This window comes from Takifugu rubripes, chromosome 8 (genome assembly GCF_901000725.2).
Source record: "Takifugu rubripes chromosome 8, fTakRub1.2, whole genome shotgun sequence".
NCBI classification, from domain to species: domain Eukaryota; kingdom Metazoa; phylum Chordata; class Actinopteri; order Tetraodontiformes; family Tetraodontidae; genus Takifugu; species Takifugu rubripes.
Window position 1 is genome coordinate 10,417,464 of NC_042292.1, and position 17,455 is coordinate 10,434,918.

The 17,455-nt window shown below is 52.0% G+C and overlaps 3 protein-coding genes across 4 annotated transcripts; 1 reads left to right on the top strand and 2 right to left on the bottom strand.

Annotated features, from left to right (window-relative positions):
- Positions 1-37: 37 nt before the first annotated feature.
- On the bottom strand, positions 38-8,267 carry LOC101073968 (serine/threonine-protein phosphatase PP1-beta catalytic subunit). 2 transcript variants are annotated; one of them, XM_029839699.1, is made up of 8 exons: positions 8,113-8,267; positions 2,738-2,869; positions 2,439-2,669; positions 2,256-2,360; positions 1,337-1,408; positions 773-924; positions 551-685; positions 38-460 (listed from the first exon to the last, which is right to left on the bottom strand). In XM_029839699.1, exons 1-8 carry the CDS (start codon positions 8,162-8,164, stop codon positions 356-358), a joined length of 984 nt encoding a protein of 327 aa, XP_029695559.1. In that variant the 5' UTR covers positions 8,165-8,267; the 3' UTR covers positions 38-355. The 2 variants fall into 2 exon arrangements, with proteins under 2 accessions (XP_029695559.1, XP_029695558.1); XM_029839698.1 differs by having other exon boundaries at positions 2,738-2,887; positions 8,113-8,212.
- On the top strand, positions 6,966-15,694 carry rela (v-rel avian reticuloendotheliosis viral oncogene homolog A). The gene is given in 13 exon segments (XM_011606457.2): positions 6,966-7,214; positions 9,427-9,602; positions 10,732-10,767; positions 10,885-11,021; positions 11,147-11,292; positions 12,285-12,376; positions 12,826-12,960; positions 13,277-13,381; positions 13,614-13,829; positions 13,921-14,001; positions 14,075-14,158; positions 14,355-15,133; positions 15,135-15,694. Coding segments are annotated over 12 exon segments (2,043 nt in total). The 5' UTR covers positions 6,966-7,214; positions 9,427-9,595; the 3' UTR covers positions 15,360-15,694.
- On the bottom strand, positions 15,692-17,251 carry c8h11orf68 (chromosome 8 C11orf68 homolog). The gene is made up of 2 exons (XM_003966731.3): positions 17,113-17,251; positions 15,692-16,714 (listed from the first exon to the last, which is right to left on the bottom strand). The coding sequence occupies exon 2, from the start codon at positions 16,667-16,669 to the stop codon at positions 15,935-15,937; it is 735 nt and encodes a 244-aa protein (XP_003966780.2). The 5' UTR covers positions 16,670-16,714; positions 17,113-17,251; the 3' UTR covers positions 15,692-15,934.
- Between the last annotated feature and the right edge of the window lie 204 nt (positions 17,252-17,455).

The following is a 17,455-nucleotide window of genomic DNA, read 5'->3' on the forward strand; positions in this document are numbered from 1 at the left end:
TGAAACAGCAGCTACACAAAGAAGCAGGAGAGCCGCCGACCTTTCACGTCCCCTTATTTATTGAAAACCCAGCAGTTGTCATGGTTACCTCATGTGACTGTACAGGTGTCAGATGGTCAACTAAGCTAGTGGTCATTCTGTGGTCAAAGTCAAAAAGCCACTCTGGTCTGCTACAGAATGACAACGTTGTGTTCTTACTTTAATACTTTGTTTTTAAAAATGTTACATATAGGCAGAAGAGCCTGACAGCGCTGTCAAAGGGGGTTAAAGAAAAGAAACCAGCTTTCTGTCCGTCCTCAGGTTCTGTGTGTAGTGAAAAGCCAAACCGGAGCGCCCGCGGCCTCCCGCCCCCCCCTCATCGTTTCTTTGGAGCCTGGGCTGTGCGCGGGGGAGTGACGGGCCGCCCCGTGTTCATCCCTCCATACTGATACTTTGCTTTCTTCTCGGAGGGCTTCAGGATCTGCACACAGGCGGAAACGCTCGGTTACGGCGCTACGCACACACGAACCTCCTCTACAGAGGGATTCTGGGAAAGAGAGTTCTGTTGTACCTGGAAGGAGCACATCAGCGTTTCATCCACGCTCATCATGCCCCCGGCATTGTCAAACTCGCCGCAGTAGTTGGGAGCCGAGAACAGCGTCACCAGCTGCCGCTTGGCAAAGAACTCGTAACCATCTTCAACCACCTGGAGGAAAGGGGGGGGGGGGGCACAGAAAAGCAGCCGTCACCATCGGCACAATGACCGAGTCAGCAGAGACGGGCCGATACCCACCTGATGGGCTCTGCAGATGAGGTCCAGGTCGTGGCGGTTCAGAAATTTGCTGACCACGTCGGCTCCGAACGTGAATGACACCCCCCGGTCGTTCTCCCCCCAGCCCTGCACGTCCTTGTCTGGGTCCGACCACAGCAGGTCGCACAGGAGACCTGCCAACGACAGTGTCGGAGGAGAGCAGCTGAGAAATGCCGCCCTCTGTTGGGCGCCAGGGGGAACTGCGTCAGGAATGAAACCACCACCATGAACCCCCCCCCACACACACACACACTTGGAGACTCCTTCAAAGACCATAAGAGGATCTGAGAGGGCCGCTGCCTGGGTCTGTACACAGATGGCCTTATACGGGCGTGTGCAGCTCCTGTCCTCTGGTGAAGCATAACGTACACACCAACACCAGTGTTGAGAGAAGGAGAAGGAGAAGGAGAAGGAGAACCCCCCCCCCCCCGGTGTGTCACCAAAGAAACTCTTGTCCCTGTCGGGTAGAACGAGTTCTCTGCAGTGACGTGTATCTGCGCCACGCAGAGGCGACTCGGACCAGACGACCCCACAGTGTCCTCTCACCTGTGTCAGGTACGTCTGTGGGCCTCATGATGCGTCTGATCTGCTCCATCGACTGCAGGTCTGGAGAGAGTCCTGCGGGCACACAGACAGACCTTAATAAACAGGCACATCTCAAAAAAAAAAAGGGGGAAAGTTCCAAGATTTTTTTTGTCGCTTATTTCAGAAAGTGACGATTCTGCTTCCAGAAACCCCAAACTCTGCTGGTGCTTAAGAGGGAACGACGCACTGATCTATCGGCGACGCGCTCCCAAATCTGCCCCCACTTGTGTTCTCCTCCACCAGCAGCGCTGCTCTTCTCTCTCGTTTTATTCTCATTCTGGGTTTTTTTAATGCTCATTCTGCCAAATCTAATTTTGCTGGGTTTCATCAAAACATTCATCGTAACACAATTACACACTTCAAAGGTCTGTGATTGGCTGATTTCCCTGTCCACTGGGAGCGCATTTGTTTTTAGAGGACTGGGTCTCCTAGCAACAGGGTCAACCACCCCTCCTCACTGAAGATAAAAGGTTCCGTGCCCCCCTCACTGAGTTGAGTCAGAAACTTCCTGAATCACTCTGAAGATAAGATTCCATGGAAGGAATTTTTAGGCTAAGTGAGGAGCCCTCTGATGGGACTGAGGATGTTTGAGTACTGGCCCAGGTCTTCTCCACAACCCTTGGTAGGACAATTCTGACGTTGTCTCCGGTCCATGAGGAATGAGAGACAGACCATTTAGAGGCTCCAGAGTTGAGGACACCATGACGTTCCAATGTTGAACCTTCTCCACAATATTCTTATTTTCGGAGACGCTGAATTTCAGCACAATCATCAAAACTCCTACGGGTGACAGGAATTACTGAACCTTTTTAACGCCATTCTACTTTTTGAGCTGTCCCTGTAGCTAGTTTGTAGCATGTGTAAAAAAGTGGGCGCTAACCTCCGTGACAGCAGAAGATCTTCTCGTCCACGATGGCGGCGATGGGCAGGCAGTTGAAGCAGTCGGTAAAAGTCTTCCACAGCTTGATGTTGAATCTGCGTTTACCTGCGGGATCAACCGGGAGTTCAGACCCAGGGTGGCTGCCCCGCCCCCAAGGGGGTCATGTGAAAAATGGCGGCTCACACTCATCGTAGAAGCCGTAGATGCGGTTGATGGAGGCACACTCGTGGTTGCCCCGGAGCAGGAAGAAGTTCTCGGGGTATTTGATCTTGTACGCCAGCAGCAGGCAGATGGTCTCCAGAGATTGCTTCCCTCTGTCCACGTAGTCGCCCAGGAACAAGTAGTTGGCCTCCGGGGGGAAGCCGCCGTACTCGAAGAGCCTCAGCAGGTCTGTGTACTGTCCGTGAATGTCGCCTGTGGCACACGGGAGCGTGAGCGCGGGCAGAAAGAGGCTGGCTGGCGGGGCGGGGGAGCATACGCACCGCAGATTTTGAGTGGGGCCTCCAGCTCCAACAGGATGGGCTGGCTGAGGAAGATCTCCCGGGACTTGATGCACAGGCCGCGGACCTCAGCCTCCGTCATCTGGACGATCTTCCCCGGACGGCATCCTCGCACTGGCGGATCAACACAGCCTGGTTAAACAGTAACCGCATCATTCTTCACAGGAAAAGCGAATACCGCATACCACAAAAAGGCTGGGAGGCCGTCACCGTAGCAACCACACAGCCTGGTGAGATCTAACAAGCGGAGCCGGGCTGCTATCTCTATGTCAAGCTACATTTAAAGCCTCTAAAGTGACGTTTCGGTCTATAATGTTCCCTAAAAGGCACACAGCAGTTCCTTTTCCATTATTTTTATGGGAAAACTGGTTTTAATGATAACGTTCGGGATTACGGAGAGTTACAGCTGCGTTTATGGCCAATTCTTCTCCTTTGACATGACTAAGAAACACAACCACGTGCTTATTGCAAGAAGAGACCAACGTGTAGAGCAGGTTTAACCATGAGCTGCCATCATCATCATCATCATCGCAGAAAAGAGACCTGAGGAGAAGTGAAAGGAATCCAGTAGATCCACCTGCACAGAAACCAGTCAGAAGGCAGAGGAACCATGAACAGGCCCTGCCCCTGGAGGCCTTTCCTATGAACCAGCGCCACCTACCACACACCCCCTGCTCTGCCCCGGCCAACGTCCCCAGGGTGCTGGGGGGTGAGACCCAATTCGCAGCAGAACTGGGTCAGAGCTGACTCAGACCAGAACTGTCAGGTGACACCTTGGCACCCCTGCCAGGCACCAGGCGGCTCAACGCAGCATAGAGGCTCGTGTGTGTGTGTGTGTGTGTGTGTGTGTGTGTGTGTGTGTGTGTGTGTGTGTGTGACAGAAGGAGGAGAGAGGAGTGGGGCTTCCCGCAGGTGACACAGTACACACCCACCTGTTCTAAAGGAAAACTGTGTGTGTGAGACGTCCTTGTTATTTCTGCCTGGAGATAAACGGCTGCGGCGAGCACACGGCGGAATCACAAAAGGGTCAGTTCAGGGTTATATTTAGAAGTGTGTGTGTGTGTGTGTGTGTGGGGGGGGGGATCTGAACCAAAATGGCAGCCAGGAAAACACTTTATTCTCCTTCTGCCTGCTCAGCTGACACAGGAGAGCCACACGCACGCAGCCAGCATCGCTCGCCTTTAGGGGGATACTGTTTCATTCTGTGGTAAACTCAGGACAAGCTGAAAACACAAACACCAAACATGCCAATTCCTTCATCACACACACACACACACACCCACACACACACACAGAGTGACCTTGACTTCAACATCTACCAGCACAGGCTTGTAGTCAGCTTTCTTTCTTGAGTCTGGCCCAGCTCCATCACCTCCCGTGACCATGACAACCCAGCAAGACCAGTTCCCAGCCTGCAAGGCCTTCCTGAGTGGGGTGCTGCAGCTATATTTGCAGGGGAGGGAAGACGTCATGCTCAGAATCCCAACTAAATGTTGCAGGGTCAACGTCCCCGGCGTGATGAAGAGAGGGGAGAGATGTTCAGGGTGTACGAATGAACCTCCCCAGTGAGCGTGTGACAGGAAGTGGTTCATCTAAAGAGCTTGTGCACCACAAACTGACACGGTGCAGCACCACGACCCCACAGGAGTGATCGCACAACCACAACGCGAGCGGGTTGTCCTCATTCAGGTGAGACGAACAGGTGAGGAGGACACTGCAGGGCGAGGGAGCAACCAGAGCCAGAGCTCTGGGTCGTCCCAGGAGAGGAAGCAGCCGCTGGGAACGCTGCTTCCAGGAGATTGGGATCGAGAACAGACACCCATCCATGACCATTTCTGGACACAAAAAAATAGATCCCAATTTGGACATGCTGGTAAGACCCTCAGAGAAGAATGTCTGCTGGTGCAGGCAGAGGCGGTCGGAGACTGGGAGCAGACACACACTCCTGGATTAAAGGACTGGTGGAGCCACGTGAATGGTCTGTAATAAAGGGTCAGAAGGTGCTCCACCTCCATGTGTGGGGGCAGTGGAACACCCGAAGGAGGGCAGAGCTCCTCAGATCCTCCTGGAGGTGTTACCGTACACGGTCACGGGCGGACGACGACTGCGTTTGGCCCCGCGACCTTTTCCGCTCAAACGCCACGAGCCAAAACCGGCGTCCGGGGCAGGCACGCGCACGTTAAGCAGGTGTGACTGTAGCGCCAGAGCCTTTGCAAAAGCCCCTCCTCCAGTTTCAACCCCGCCATCTCCCGCGGGGACGATGGAAAACAGTGACCCCTCAGTCAGCGCCGGACGGCGGAGCCGCGCCAGCTGCAGGAGATCTGTGCGGCCGTGGCATTTTTGCGCCCGCCCACCAGCGCCGGGGCTGAATGGCCGTCTTTGTGGGCTGGAGACAAAAAGAAACAGACAAACAGGAGAGCAGAAAGACAGAAACATGTCGGAACTGAAGACAGGGAGACACAGAAGGCGAGGTAATGAGTGGGGGTGGGGGGGTGGGGGGTGGCTAAATAGCCTGCCTGGGTGAGCTCTCTGCTGCGTTTGGTGCCAGGGGGCGAACGCTCCCTGCCACACAGGCTCCACCATTGTGTCCCCACTGGCACACTGGACCCCCACCAGTGCTCCTCCTGAAGCTGCTGTAGAAGAACCTGAAGGAACGAGGGTCTGTCTGGACTGGGTTGCAGGATAGGCAGCTTCAAGCCCCGTTAACTTGACGCCCCGGCCGTTGGACACACTTAGCATGTGCTAAGGCATGTTGTGGGAGAGGAGGCCCAATCTAGCTGGATCACAGACTCAGCTCTGATAAGGAGGCTCAGCCACCAAACAGGAAGAACACAACTCGTCAGCTACGGTGACGGTCTGTGGAAACGTGTTAAACTGCTATCAGACAGGTCTGTTACTCACAGGCTGAACAAGTGGAATTCTGACTGACTGTACAGAAAAACCATTCCAGTTCAACCACACTTTAACCACAAAGCTACGTAGACAAGACTTCCCTGTGCTGGACGCCGTCAGATAAAACCGGAACGCTCAGGCCACCAGGACTTTGCTGCTGAAGGACACAATCCTGGAGAAGCTACAGGTCCGCTCCAACGCTACTGTAGCTTAAAACCCACCTGTTGTGATGCTAACAGGCTAAAGTGAAACCCCATCTCCTACACACACCTTTTAAAATGTTTTTGTGGGTTTAAAAGCAGTTTGAGCCTTGTAGTGTGTGTGTGTGTGTTTAAAAGTGGGGGTTAATTCCAGCTTGGGACAGCTGTACCTGCTGACATTTAGCAGCGCTGGCAGCGCTCCGTACGTGTGAACCAGCAGGGAGGTTCTGAGGTTCACCACAGAGGAAGAGAGAAGTGGTGTAAGGGTGAAAAGTGCATCTCAGCGCAGAAGTAACAGCAGGGGGCGCTGCTCCGAGACCAAGGCTGCGTTTTCACTGCAGGAACTCCTGGTACATACTGGGACAGGAACTTTCCAGGGGCGGTTCCTCTCACTTGGCCCTCTCCATGGCTGCGTCCACCACTGCTTGGTCGGACATCATGAGTTTATAATCGTTATGCGTGACGTCACCCGGGGTTCTGGTTTGTGCGCATTGCTATGAACGAGAGAAGACACGATGTCTGCAAGGCTAATCCGAGGTTTAGCCAATCAGCGCCAAGTAAACCAGCTTGAGAGTTTTCAGGGCCGATCTAAGTGCCGACCTTGGAGCCGGGACTCATTTGGGCCCCATAAAAGTTCCTGTAACTGGCCCGCAGTGGAAACAAGCCCAAATAGTTCCCGTAAAATGACCCCAAACTTCCCGCAGTGGAAATGCAGCTAAACACTGCGAAGTCTAGTGAAATGTTCCATCTTTAAGATCCTTTAAGCCGCCAAAAATACGCGCCGGCATCAATTTGAGCAGGTTGATTTGGGAGAAAAGCCCCAAGAAGAACCTGAGAGCACGGGCTTATCTGGACCGTGCAGCTTCTGTAGAAGTGGCGCTTGGGGAGAACCTCTGTAGGAGAAGCATTTCCACAGAAGCTTGGACACGTTTCAAAGCTCCAACGGGGAACATTTCTATCAAACCCTGGTTCCAATCCCGCGGGAAAGTGTCGAGCGGGCCTTTTTAAACTGCACGTGGGGGCGCCGGCGGGTATAAACGCGCTCGCATCGAGAGGAGAAGCCCTTTCCTCCACTGAGGGTTCCTCGTCATAGTGAAAGCTGCTCCTGGGCTGATAGGACCGGCTCGCCGTGTTGATGCATGCACAGCAAACACGCGTTACGTAACAAGCGCGATCGATGCACCGACACGATCCAACACCACGGTTCATTTGTACACGGGGCGGGAAAAGAGCGACGTCTGCACCCGTGCGAGCGCTCCAGCGGCCAGGAGCGGCGGGGGGTGTTTGTTCTCTGCTGCCTCGGCCGTCCTCCTGTTTGCTGAAGGCTTCCGGGCGACTTCGGCGCTTCCTCCGGAGGAACCAGACAGGTGAGCTCAGCAGAGTCAGCATCCTTTATTTAGCCACTCCGCCACTACCCAACACAAAACCGTGATGCCGGAAGAACATCACTTTCCACGAAAGCCCCGGGTCTAAAGGTTACTTTTGGTGAAGGACTCGCACAAATCACATGAAGAAGAAAGAAATGTGACAACACAAACCATCCAAATACTGATGATACTTTATAAATCACTTATTATTTCATTAGTTTTGACATGACTTGGGAAACATTCCTTCAGTTTAAGATCTTGCAAAGGTGAGAAGAATAGAAAACTGTATTTTTTGGTCTATTTGAGTGCTAAATAGTGCTGCTAAAGTCACAGGCGTGTCCATTCTCTCTACTTAATGGGACAAACACTGCAGCAAGCCTGAAGTAAACTACTGTCCCAACACTGTCCCCCGTCCCTCTGGGCTGGGTAGAAGCAACTTCCACAGCTCGTCATTCACTTATTAACAGCTTCGGTCCTTAATGACGCGGTTTGCGCCTCAGGATTGAGCTTTCCAGCAGTTTTTAACCGAACCATGATGGAGAACAGGAAAGATTGTGAGCCAACCACACAACGCAGCTCTCGTTTTCCCCAGTTAGCTGGTGCGACGTTTGTTCCAGGGACAGCACAGCAGACACGGCTTGGCTATCACGGTTCGACCCGAGATAAAACAGCCCCATCTGAACGTTGTGGGGACAATAAGGCGTCAATCTGAGAGTTGGTGGCAGGCTTAAGGTTAAAGGCTAAATGCTGTGGTCCTGCTCACTCCTACACAGGGAACAGCTAGCTAACGTTAACTGGAGAAGCGCACCTTTTCTCCATAGGTTGCGCCAAAAAACAGCGGAGTTCTGAACCGGAAACTGACCCGGTCAATACAGGCAAGATGTAGTTGCAAACTTACCTTCTAAAAGCCTGGAAATCAGCGAGTCAATGTCCAACTCCCCCTCCGCCATTTCTGTAACAAAGAGCTGAACCCGCCGCAGTCTGTAGTTGGCAGGACAGGCACCGCCCCACTGCACCGCCAAGCCACGCCCACAGCCACGGCGGATCCCAACACGCCCACTTCCACCACCAGTGCGCGACGTTCAGGAATCCTTGTTTCTTAAAGTTGCTTCGTTACTTCTGACAGAAAAAATAAACTAACCAAAAACGACACGTAAATATTTAAAACCACAGCCGACAGCTGAGGCTTATGTACCTATATTTCTTTATCTTGCTCAAAACGAAGACGTTTGAAAACAAACCGTGAGAGGATATAGTAGACATAGAGTGCCTTCTACTGGTCAAACTGTGTCATAATGGAAAACCTAAAAGTTGTTTTGATATAATTTTATGCCTTAAAACGGGACAACAAGGGAAAATAACAAATAAGTGACAATCTTTAACCGTTGGGATCTGTGGATTTGCATTAAAATCCTGCCAGGAAAATGAAATATAAAAGCTAGATCGGCCTGTTTACGGCCAAAACCACTCCCAGCGGGGATCGGTGGATCTACTTTCGAGACCGTGACTTCAGCCCAAAGTTATGCTGCTGTGCCTCCCACTCACAGCGGCTTCTTCTTGTCCACCAAGTGCGTCATCTGGGTATTTCCGCACTGGTTTGAGTGGGTGGAGGAAATTTGCCCTGAAAACGAAAGGCACAGAAAGGACGCAGCTGCATAAAGATAACCAGAGGACAGGGCCGGAAACACTCAGTTACTTCAAAATAAGAGCATCGGCTCGCCACAAGCAGTATTTGTTTCAGAACAGGTGAAACAATAGCCGTAACAAATAGCCAAAATTTCCCTGGGACAATTTAAGGGAAATAGATGTATTGTTCGTGAGATGCCAGTCGCTTCCAAATAAAGACGTGGCTCGAAATTTAAAAAGAAAGAAAGAAAGAAAGAAAAGTCACACTTTTTGAGTACAGTACAGATTAAAAGACACAAAGCAGATGAGGAATTGTCCTTTGAATGACAAGCTTCACTGCTGAGCAGATGCTGTTTTCAAAGTCACAATTTGTGCGTCCATTATATTTGTCATCATTTGTTTTTGTTTGTAGTTTTGTAGCTTCCTAAAGGATTTTAGGCATTTTTTCCCAGAATAAATCACTTTTGTGTGGTGGGTCCAGGGTCACGTGATGTAGGTTATTTTGATAAAATACAGTCTGCCCGTTGATGATTTTATTCCCGTCACTTTACCGGAACCCTTGAAACGTTTTTGTCCATCTTTACAGCCTGTCCCGTGAAGGCGCCACAGATGTGGGCGGAGCCAAACAGGCGACAGCGCTGCTGCGGAGTCAAGAAGTTTTCATCGTCCGCGCTGCGAATTTGCATCAATTTAGCCCCGAAAAAGCCCAGCGAGACCCGCTGCTGGTGGCGGAGAGGCCCGAGCCGGACACGACCATGGAGGGTAAGCGGGGCCGGGCAGACTTTTGGCGGTGTGTTCGGTCGGTTTCCGAGGCTGGAGGTGAAAGTGCGCGGAGTTGTGCTAGCAGGGGAAAGCCCCGCTGCAGATTGCGCTAACTGCAGCAGTCTGCGCTCCAACAACTACAGTCGGAAGTCAGCGTCAACCTGGAACCCGCTCAGGTGGTGTCGGACCCACCCTTTCGCCTTTTTAAAATTGCGATAAAACTTAGAGGCCTGTTTTCCCTCTTCACCGTTTCTCTTTCTCCAAACTTCGTTAATAAGCCTTCATTTTCTTCTTATTAGTCGCGCTTTCTTCCGTAGCGGCGTTTTTACCCGTTATCCAAACCTGGCTAATGTTCGCAGTGTTAAACTGACGTGTGTCACACCTGGTTTCATTGAAAATGGCTTTTAATTTTAATTCCCGCCCACCTCCACCTGGAATTACAGGTAAACTCTCTAAACCAGCTCGCGACTGCACGTTTGGGGCTTTTCTATTTATTTACCTTCAGTTGTGACTACGGAAATGACAGAATGATCCGACAATGTGTGTGTTGTTGTCCTGTCACTACCTCGCTAGATGCTAAATTAGTGAGTAGATGAGAGTAAAAAAAAAATCAAAATAGCCGCATTGGAAGCAGAGTTTTAACATTTTTCCCTGTGTTCTCATCACTTGACAGTATTCTCTCGATTGTGCGTCACGTTTAATGGTTCTTGGTGCTGAACCCATGGTTCTTGGTTACTGAGTATTCACCTGTGTTCAGCATCGGCGCAGTAGAAACAGGCGAGATGTGACTTGGACCTCATCCTGACCTTTTCAAAGCCTCGGGAGCCGCGGGGAGGAGCGTTGGCCATCTGATCCAGCGTCACACCTTGCTTCTCCTTCACACTTCTGAAACTGGAGCTCCGCCGCTTCCTGATTCCCACGGGCCTTTGCTACAAAGCAGATAACTTTACGTTGACACTACACCCCCTCTGTCATTGTTATCTTCTTCATGTGACAGATTGCTTTACAGGGGATTCTCGGACAACCTCTGGCCTCCTTAGACACCGTTTCCTTCTCTGGCTTCTCATTTGAGCCACAACATAAATGACCGAGTCTGAAGGTTGACTGCTCTTGTTTCTCTCCTCCACAGGCGGGTATGGATGGAGCCGGAGCTCGCTCGGCACAGGTAGGAGACGGCTTCCTGTCAATGACCTCAGCACAGTCGGTCCATGAGTAAACATGGAACTCCGTCTGTGTTGACCCTCTTCCTGTGTGGATTTAAATTCTTCTCTCCCCTGGACAGCGAGTCCCTTCATAGAGATCATCGAGCAGCCCAAGCAGAGGGGGATGAGGTTCAGGTACAAGTGCGAGGGCCGTTCAGCTGGGAGCATTCCTGGAGAGAAGAGCAACGACACCACTAAAACACACCCAGCCATCAAGGTGAGTGGGAATCGTCTGTACATTCACGTCCTTGAGTTGTACCGAACCAAACCAAACAGTCGGTTAGCTTAGCGTTGAGGCCAGAAAAGAGAATTGGTAAAAAGGAGGGCGTGTTACTCCCGCAGGTGCACAATTACAGCGGTCCCCTGCGTGTTCGCATTTCACTGGTGACCAAGAACGCACCCCACAAGCCTCACCCACACGAACTGGTTGGGAAGGACTGCAAACATGGATACTACGAGGCCGACCTGCAGGAGAGAAGAATACACAGGTGTGTGTGTGTGTGTGTGCTGCTCCCGAGAGCTGGTTGCCGTTTTCCCCCAGCGCCGCCCTTACGGACCAGAAAAACAAGGCGGCGTCTGGCGTTTGTTGGGAAAGTGACCCAGATAAAGATGCGTTTACGGTCCTCTGGGTAAAAGCGTGTTTATTCGGATCTTCTCAGGATTGAACCAGAGTAAATGATTAATGTCTCGCAGCACCTATCAACAAGTTCAGGTTGCTCCTGTTTGCTATTGGGAAAAACACGAGTGAGTCATGATGTAATGTTACAGCCTGGAATCCGTCTGTCCTCGGATAGAAACTGTACTGGTGCTGTGTGTTAGCGCTGGTGTGGAGCCCTGTACTGGTACTGGTACTGGTGCTGGTGTGTGTACTGGGACACATAGGAGCAGGTGGAAGGGTTCCAAATGGTCGTCACCTGCTCATATTGGTTTGGGGTAATTTAATTACATTGAAGTTATTTCATGACAGCGAGTTAAGTTGTAGCAGCCATTATTTCTGTCTCGTTATTGTGGTTTGTCCTGATGGAACTTTGGAACGAGCTGTCTGGCTGTTCTGGAATTTCAGTCACTTTGGGGCAAAACTGATCAAACACAGGTAAAAAAGATGTTTCTGCCTAATTGGTCACCATGACAACCGTGACAGGTTTGTCACAGACGGCAAGCTAACGCCGTCTGACAGCGGTACGAGAAGCTGCCGCCTGTGGTTGCTTCGAGCTCGGTGGAGGGACAGGACTGGGCCGGACCGGTTCTGTCCAGCTCAGCCTCCAGAGTCAGGCTGTCAGTTGCTCACACACCCGCCTCACGATTGCTGACGTGTGAATCATTTCTTGGTGTGCGTGGGCAGTGTTTTCATCCATCTTCCATTGTTCCGTCCGGGAAGCTCCAACCCAAGTTTCTGGATCTCCATGATCCCCACGAGTCCTGTCAGCCTGTGTGTTTCCGTGGTTCTCTCTACTCACGTCCTTGCTGTGTTTGCTTTTAGCTTTCCAAATCTGGGCATTCAGTGTGTGAAGAAGAAGGATGTAACCGAAGCCATCACCTGCAGGCTGCAGACCAACAACAACCCCTTCAACAGTAGGTGTTCATGCAACACAGGCGGCAACTTTCATACACGGCTAAAGGAAAATGTAACTGCTAACCAACGTTAGCTTCTTTGGGCTTTAGCCTAGCTTACTGTGCCCAGTGAGGGCTAACATCTCAGAAGTACCAGAGTTTACAGAAGTTTGAGGACGTGAGGGCGATGCTATCTTCGCCCCCTCCCCCCTTCCTGCTGTTTGATTGTGGTGTAGCTCCATTCCTTTCATCCTGCTCTGTTCCTGTCAATGTGAATTTTGAAATCAGTCTTCTCAGGGATTTCTGAAATTCAGGAATAGGTTTTTAACGGCGACGGGTTCCTGAGGCGTCTGCTGCCCTGAAGGCTGTGTGCACACCCGCGCGGTGTAATGCTGCCTCCGACAAACAGGATGCAGGCTGTTGTTGTCTGACCGGGCTCCCACCCTTTCCCTGCTGTGTCTTGGCTGCAGTTCCAGAGCCGAAGGTGTGGGAAGAGGAGTTTGACCTGAATTCTGTGCGGCTCTGCTTCCAGGCCTCCTTCACTCAGCCGACAGGCGAGCGAATCCAGCTGACGCCTGTGGTGTCCCAGCCCATTTATGACAACAGTGAGTGAACACGCGCTCGCCCTCACAGACGGGGCTTTCGGAGCACTTTATCGTTTCTGGGCTGTTTGCTGTCTGCAGCTGTAAATCCGGGCCAGCTGATAAAGTTGATTAAAATTCCCGCGTCTCTGTGCAGCCGCACGATCGTCACGCCACACATGAAAACACACTTTTGTTCTGTGCACTTAACCCCGAAGGTGTTGTTGCTGGATCGCGTCCCTTTTAAATTGTTTTAAAAACACCGGGACTAAGTGAGACGGGCGTGAGACAGAATCGAAGGCATTTGTTCATCAGTAGATTTGGTCGTTATCTTCTGCAGGAGCCCCAAACACAGCTGAGCTGAAGATCTGCAGAGTCAATCGCAACTCCGGAAGCTGTAAAGGAGGAGATGAGATCTTTCTGCTGTGTGACAAAGTTCAGAAAGGTAAATCCTGTTGACGCTGAACTGGCGAGAGGCTTCTTTCCACGTTAAAGCTGAGAGGTTCTCACCTGGAGCAGCTGTTCCAGCTGTTCTGAGAGGCTTGAAGATGGCTGGATCAGATCCAGAAGCATCTCTGCTCCATCTCTGTCATCACCAGCAAGGACCTGAGCACCATCTCGACGCTCGGTCGCTTGCGTTTGATCGCCATCATCTGCTTGTTTCTGTGTTCATGCAGAGGACATTGAAGTCCGCTTCTTCCAGGACTCGTGGGAGGGGAAGGGCACCTTCTCCCAGGCGGACGTGCACAGACAGGTGGCCATCGTGTTCCGCACGCCGCCGTACCGCGACGCCAACATCTCTGAGCCCATCAGGGTGAAGATGCAGCTCCGGCGGCCGTCGGACCGCGAGGTCAGCGAGCCGGTGGACTTCCAGTACCTGCCGGCGGACCCAGGTGAAAAGAAACCCCTCCTGTTAGGACACGCCTGTTTTCCTTACGTTTCCCAAATCAAGTGTTTGAGTTGTGTTAAATCACGACCCCGCAGACGAGTACAGACTGAGTGAGAAGAGGAAGAGGACGGGAGACGTGTTCCACGGCCTGAAGCTGGGGCCGCTCTTATCAACCGGTACTCTGCTACATGTCTTCACGGTAACGTAGGTGCAAAGAGCAAAATGCCAACCACACCTTTCTACTCGCAGTGACCATTCCGCACGACCGACGGCACATAAGTCCGAGGAGGACGGTGACGGCCAAGCCTCCCGCCACGGTCCCCGCGCAGACTGGTGAGTCCGCCCTCCTGGTTAGGGTGTCCCGTCGCTGCACAGGTGGGGGGCGGTAGCTGTCTGCTCTGAAAACACCCCTTCCTCCCCGGTTCCTCCTGGTTTAGCTCTTCACGAACAGTCCAGCCGACCTGTCTTGGATGGTGCGAAGGAAGTTCGAGCTAAAGCTAACAAGAGGTTCTTGCCGTTCTCTCTCTAGCGCCTCCTATTGCCGGAGCAGCAAAGCCGCAGCCTTCGTACTCCTTCAGCCAGCAGATGCAGGGCTTCTCGGTGCATCCTAAGCCCGACTCCTCCCCCTCCGCGACGGCCACACACCAAGCGTGGAGAATCATGGAGAGCCTTAACCTGGGCCCCCAACCTAAAGCTGCTGCAGTGTCCAGCTTCCCAGTGACCCAGGCTCCCAGCTCCTCGGCTGCCTCTTCCTCCTCCGTCACCACCCCCGCCATCAACCAGGAATTCTCCACCGTCAACCAGTCCGACCTTGACGAGTTCTTCCCCAACATATCGGCCGGTGTCTCCCAGGAGCCATCATCTTCTCAAGGGGGCGTGGCGTCCTCACAACTGGGCGGCTCCTTCAGCCTGCAGCCCTTCCGCGTGGACCCCACTCTCATGGACGACAACATGTCGGATTTTCCCAGCTTCGAACACCAGGGTCAGAACACTCTGGCCAGTCTAAACATCGATGACTTCGTGGACTTCCTGAACCCCGGGCTGATGACGGAATGTGGAAACGGCGCCTCGATGGCGTGCCATCCGCCCGCTCCTCCCAGCTCCTCCTCCGCGGCCCAAAACAGCACTGCAGCCGACGCCGCCAACATGCCCGGAAGCACTTGGATGACCTACCCACACCCCATCGCCAACCTGCTCCAAAACGAGGCCATGATGGACGTTGCGACCAATGCCAACCACCAGCCCGCGGTGCTGGACGATTACGACGTGCTGACGTCTGCCGACGAGGACCGCCTCATTTCCATTTTGAACAGTGGAACCCAGGCCCGCTTTGTGTCGGGACATCCCACCTAAAGATCTCCTCCAGCTGCTGCTCGCGGCCCTAAAGACGGGACAAGCGTCGCCTGTGAAGATGATCTGCAAGAGACTGAATGTAGCGCCCCAGAAACGTCCCCACAGCAGCCCAGACGCCAGCGTTCCCTTTGTCCCCTACGAACGGGAACCGCCGGGCGCTTCAGCCGCAGGTCAGCGCTGAAGGTCGTGTTCCCCAAACACAAGAAGCATGTTTTTGTACCGGTATTGTAGCGACGATCGCCGTCTTTGTGTCCCTGATGTCTGCTGTCTCGTTTCCTCGCCCCTGAGGTGACTCTGCAGGCGTGTCCGATGATTAACATGCCAAGTACCACGTGAAGTGCTGCATTTCTTACTTTAATGACCAGCTTGTAGCAGATCTTTTATGTGCCGTCATTGTTGCTTTTAACAGCCGTTTAAGACATTCGCAACTCGCCTGCTGTGGTGTAAACAGTCTATATGATGCTGATGTGGATGGTTGCCAAACACTCTGGACAATAAATATATATCAGAACGGTCCTCACAAGTATACTTTATTTGGCAAATCTGTCTGTTCAAACACATGGTTATTGGTTTAATTTGGAAGCCAGAAAAACAGGTAAGCTGTTAAAATCAACACGTTCAGAATCCTAAACAGAAACGCAGCGCGGATGATTCCATCAAAAGGTCAGTGCTTTTATTTCCCAGGACCTGAAATTCAAGTTCATGCAGGTCTGAGAACTAAGGCGTTGGCACTTTCAAGTCAGAAGCACAAACTGTCTATGTCACTTCCAGATTGGTGACTTTGTTGACGATGTGGGAACGTCTGGGGACACACTCCAGGTCAAATTTGCTCTCGTATATGGTGGGACAGAGTTTCCAGCAGTTGTTCCTGTAGATGCCCAGGTAGGTGTACACGTCCGGCTTGTAGTTGAGAGGACATTTCACCCCTGTGGCGCGGATGATGGAGTCCAGCCTGACGACCTCGCTCTCATCCGTGAAGTTCTGATTGTAGACACAAATGACCTGCCTGGCACTTCCGCTGGGGTCATAGGTACTGACCTTTGCGGAGTTAATTTTACCATCGAGGGCTGCTCTGGCCACGCTCTCCCAAGCGTGGTCCAATTTGAACCCAGGTTCCAAGTGCATCAGCCACTTGCCTGACAGTACGCCGTGGTTCAGAGCCAGTTCTCGCACCGCCTGGAAGGTAACGGGACGACCACTGTCCAAATGTTTCTCCCAGCTCTCCTGCAGACCTTTCACGTCCCCACTGCTGAGACAGAAGTTCGTGCCGCGCACAGAAATCCAGCCCACGTTACCGACCCCTTCCTCGCTGCCATATCTGTGCACACGCGAAGGCCTGTTGTTTTCCAGCCAGGCATCAAATTCGGACCGGGGGGTTTTTCTAGAGTTGAACACAATCCAGGGGTCCATGTCTGCTGCCAGGGCTTCGGCTGCATGGATCTCTGAGGTGAACGGGGGATCCCACTCCTGAGCGGCCTCTTCTTCCTCCATCACGCTGTCTGGGGTCGCACTTTTACTGAGGTCTGGAAGTCTGGCCTGTTGGAGACAGACAGAACGTTGCAGGATCTGTATTTAAAGTGAAACACCGTCACCCAGCATGTTTCTAGAGGGAGGAGCACTTTGTACTTTGTACAGCGTACTTTGTACTGACAACGTTGCTTGCTATATACCAACCATATTAAAAACTACACATTTTCTACATGTGACATAAAAGGGTAGCCTTTAACGACAACGTAGGAATTGTTTTATTTTATTACATTCTACCTGACGTATAAGATTCAATTTCACTTTCGCCATATCGTCAGTCATTAATTTCGAATCAAGGCACTTTCCGAACGCTGCTTTGAGTGCGTAGGTTTGTTTTTTTATTGTATAAAAGTGACATGTAAACAGAGCAATCGAACAAAGCCGTCTTTAACATTAAATCTACTCACGGGTGTCGAAGATCTGTTATTGTTGACCTGCTTCCCGAGTGAACCACTTCCGGCTTTTTCTTCCTTTTTATTGGTTTTCCGGCACAGTGACCGGATATCGCCCCCTGTCGGCCACGGGCCGCAGTGACCGAGTGATCACGGAGGCGCTTTTCGTTCGAAATGATGGTTATTAACATGAAAACAAAGTTCCACCTCATATCATCAGACCCGGGAGAAAGCACTGATGATAACAGGACGTCCTCTATCTTCCCCACAGGACACCAATGAAGGCTCTCAAGAGGGGATGGAGGAAGTTCTCCTCTTCATCTCTAATACTTTCTCCTCACATTGTCCGATTCGAGTC

What these genes read in the sequence shown, in the direction of transcription:
- c8h11orf68 (XM_003966731.3), bottom strand. Translation starts at nt 16,669, where the DNA reads ATGGAGGAAGAAGAGGCCGCTCAGGAGTGGGATCCCCCGTTCACCTCA.
- LOC101073968 (XM_029839698.1), bottom strand. Translation starts at nt 8,164, where the DNA reads ATGGCGGAGGGGGAGTTGGACATTGACTCGCTGATTTCCAGGCTTTTA. An exon ending in GATTTCCAGGCTTTTAGAAG is followed by an intron (nt 2,888 to 8,112) that starts GTAAGTTTGCAA and finishes CTGTTTAACCAG; the next exon opens with GCTGTGTTGATCCGCCAGTG. An exon ending in GATCTTCTGCTGTCACGGAG is followed by an intron (nt 1,409 to 2,255) that starts GTTAGCGCCCAC and finishes GTGTGCCCGCAG; the next exon opens with GACTCTCTCCAGACCTGCAG.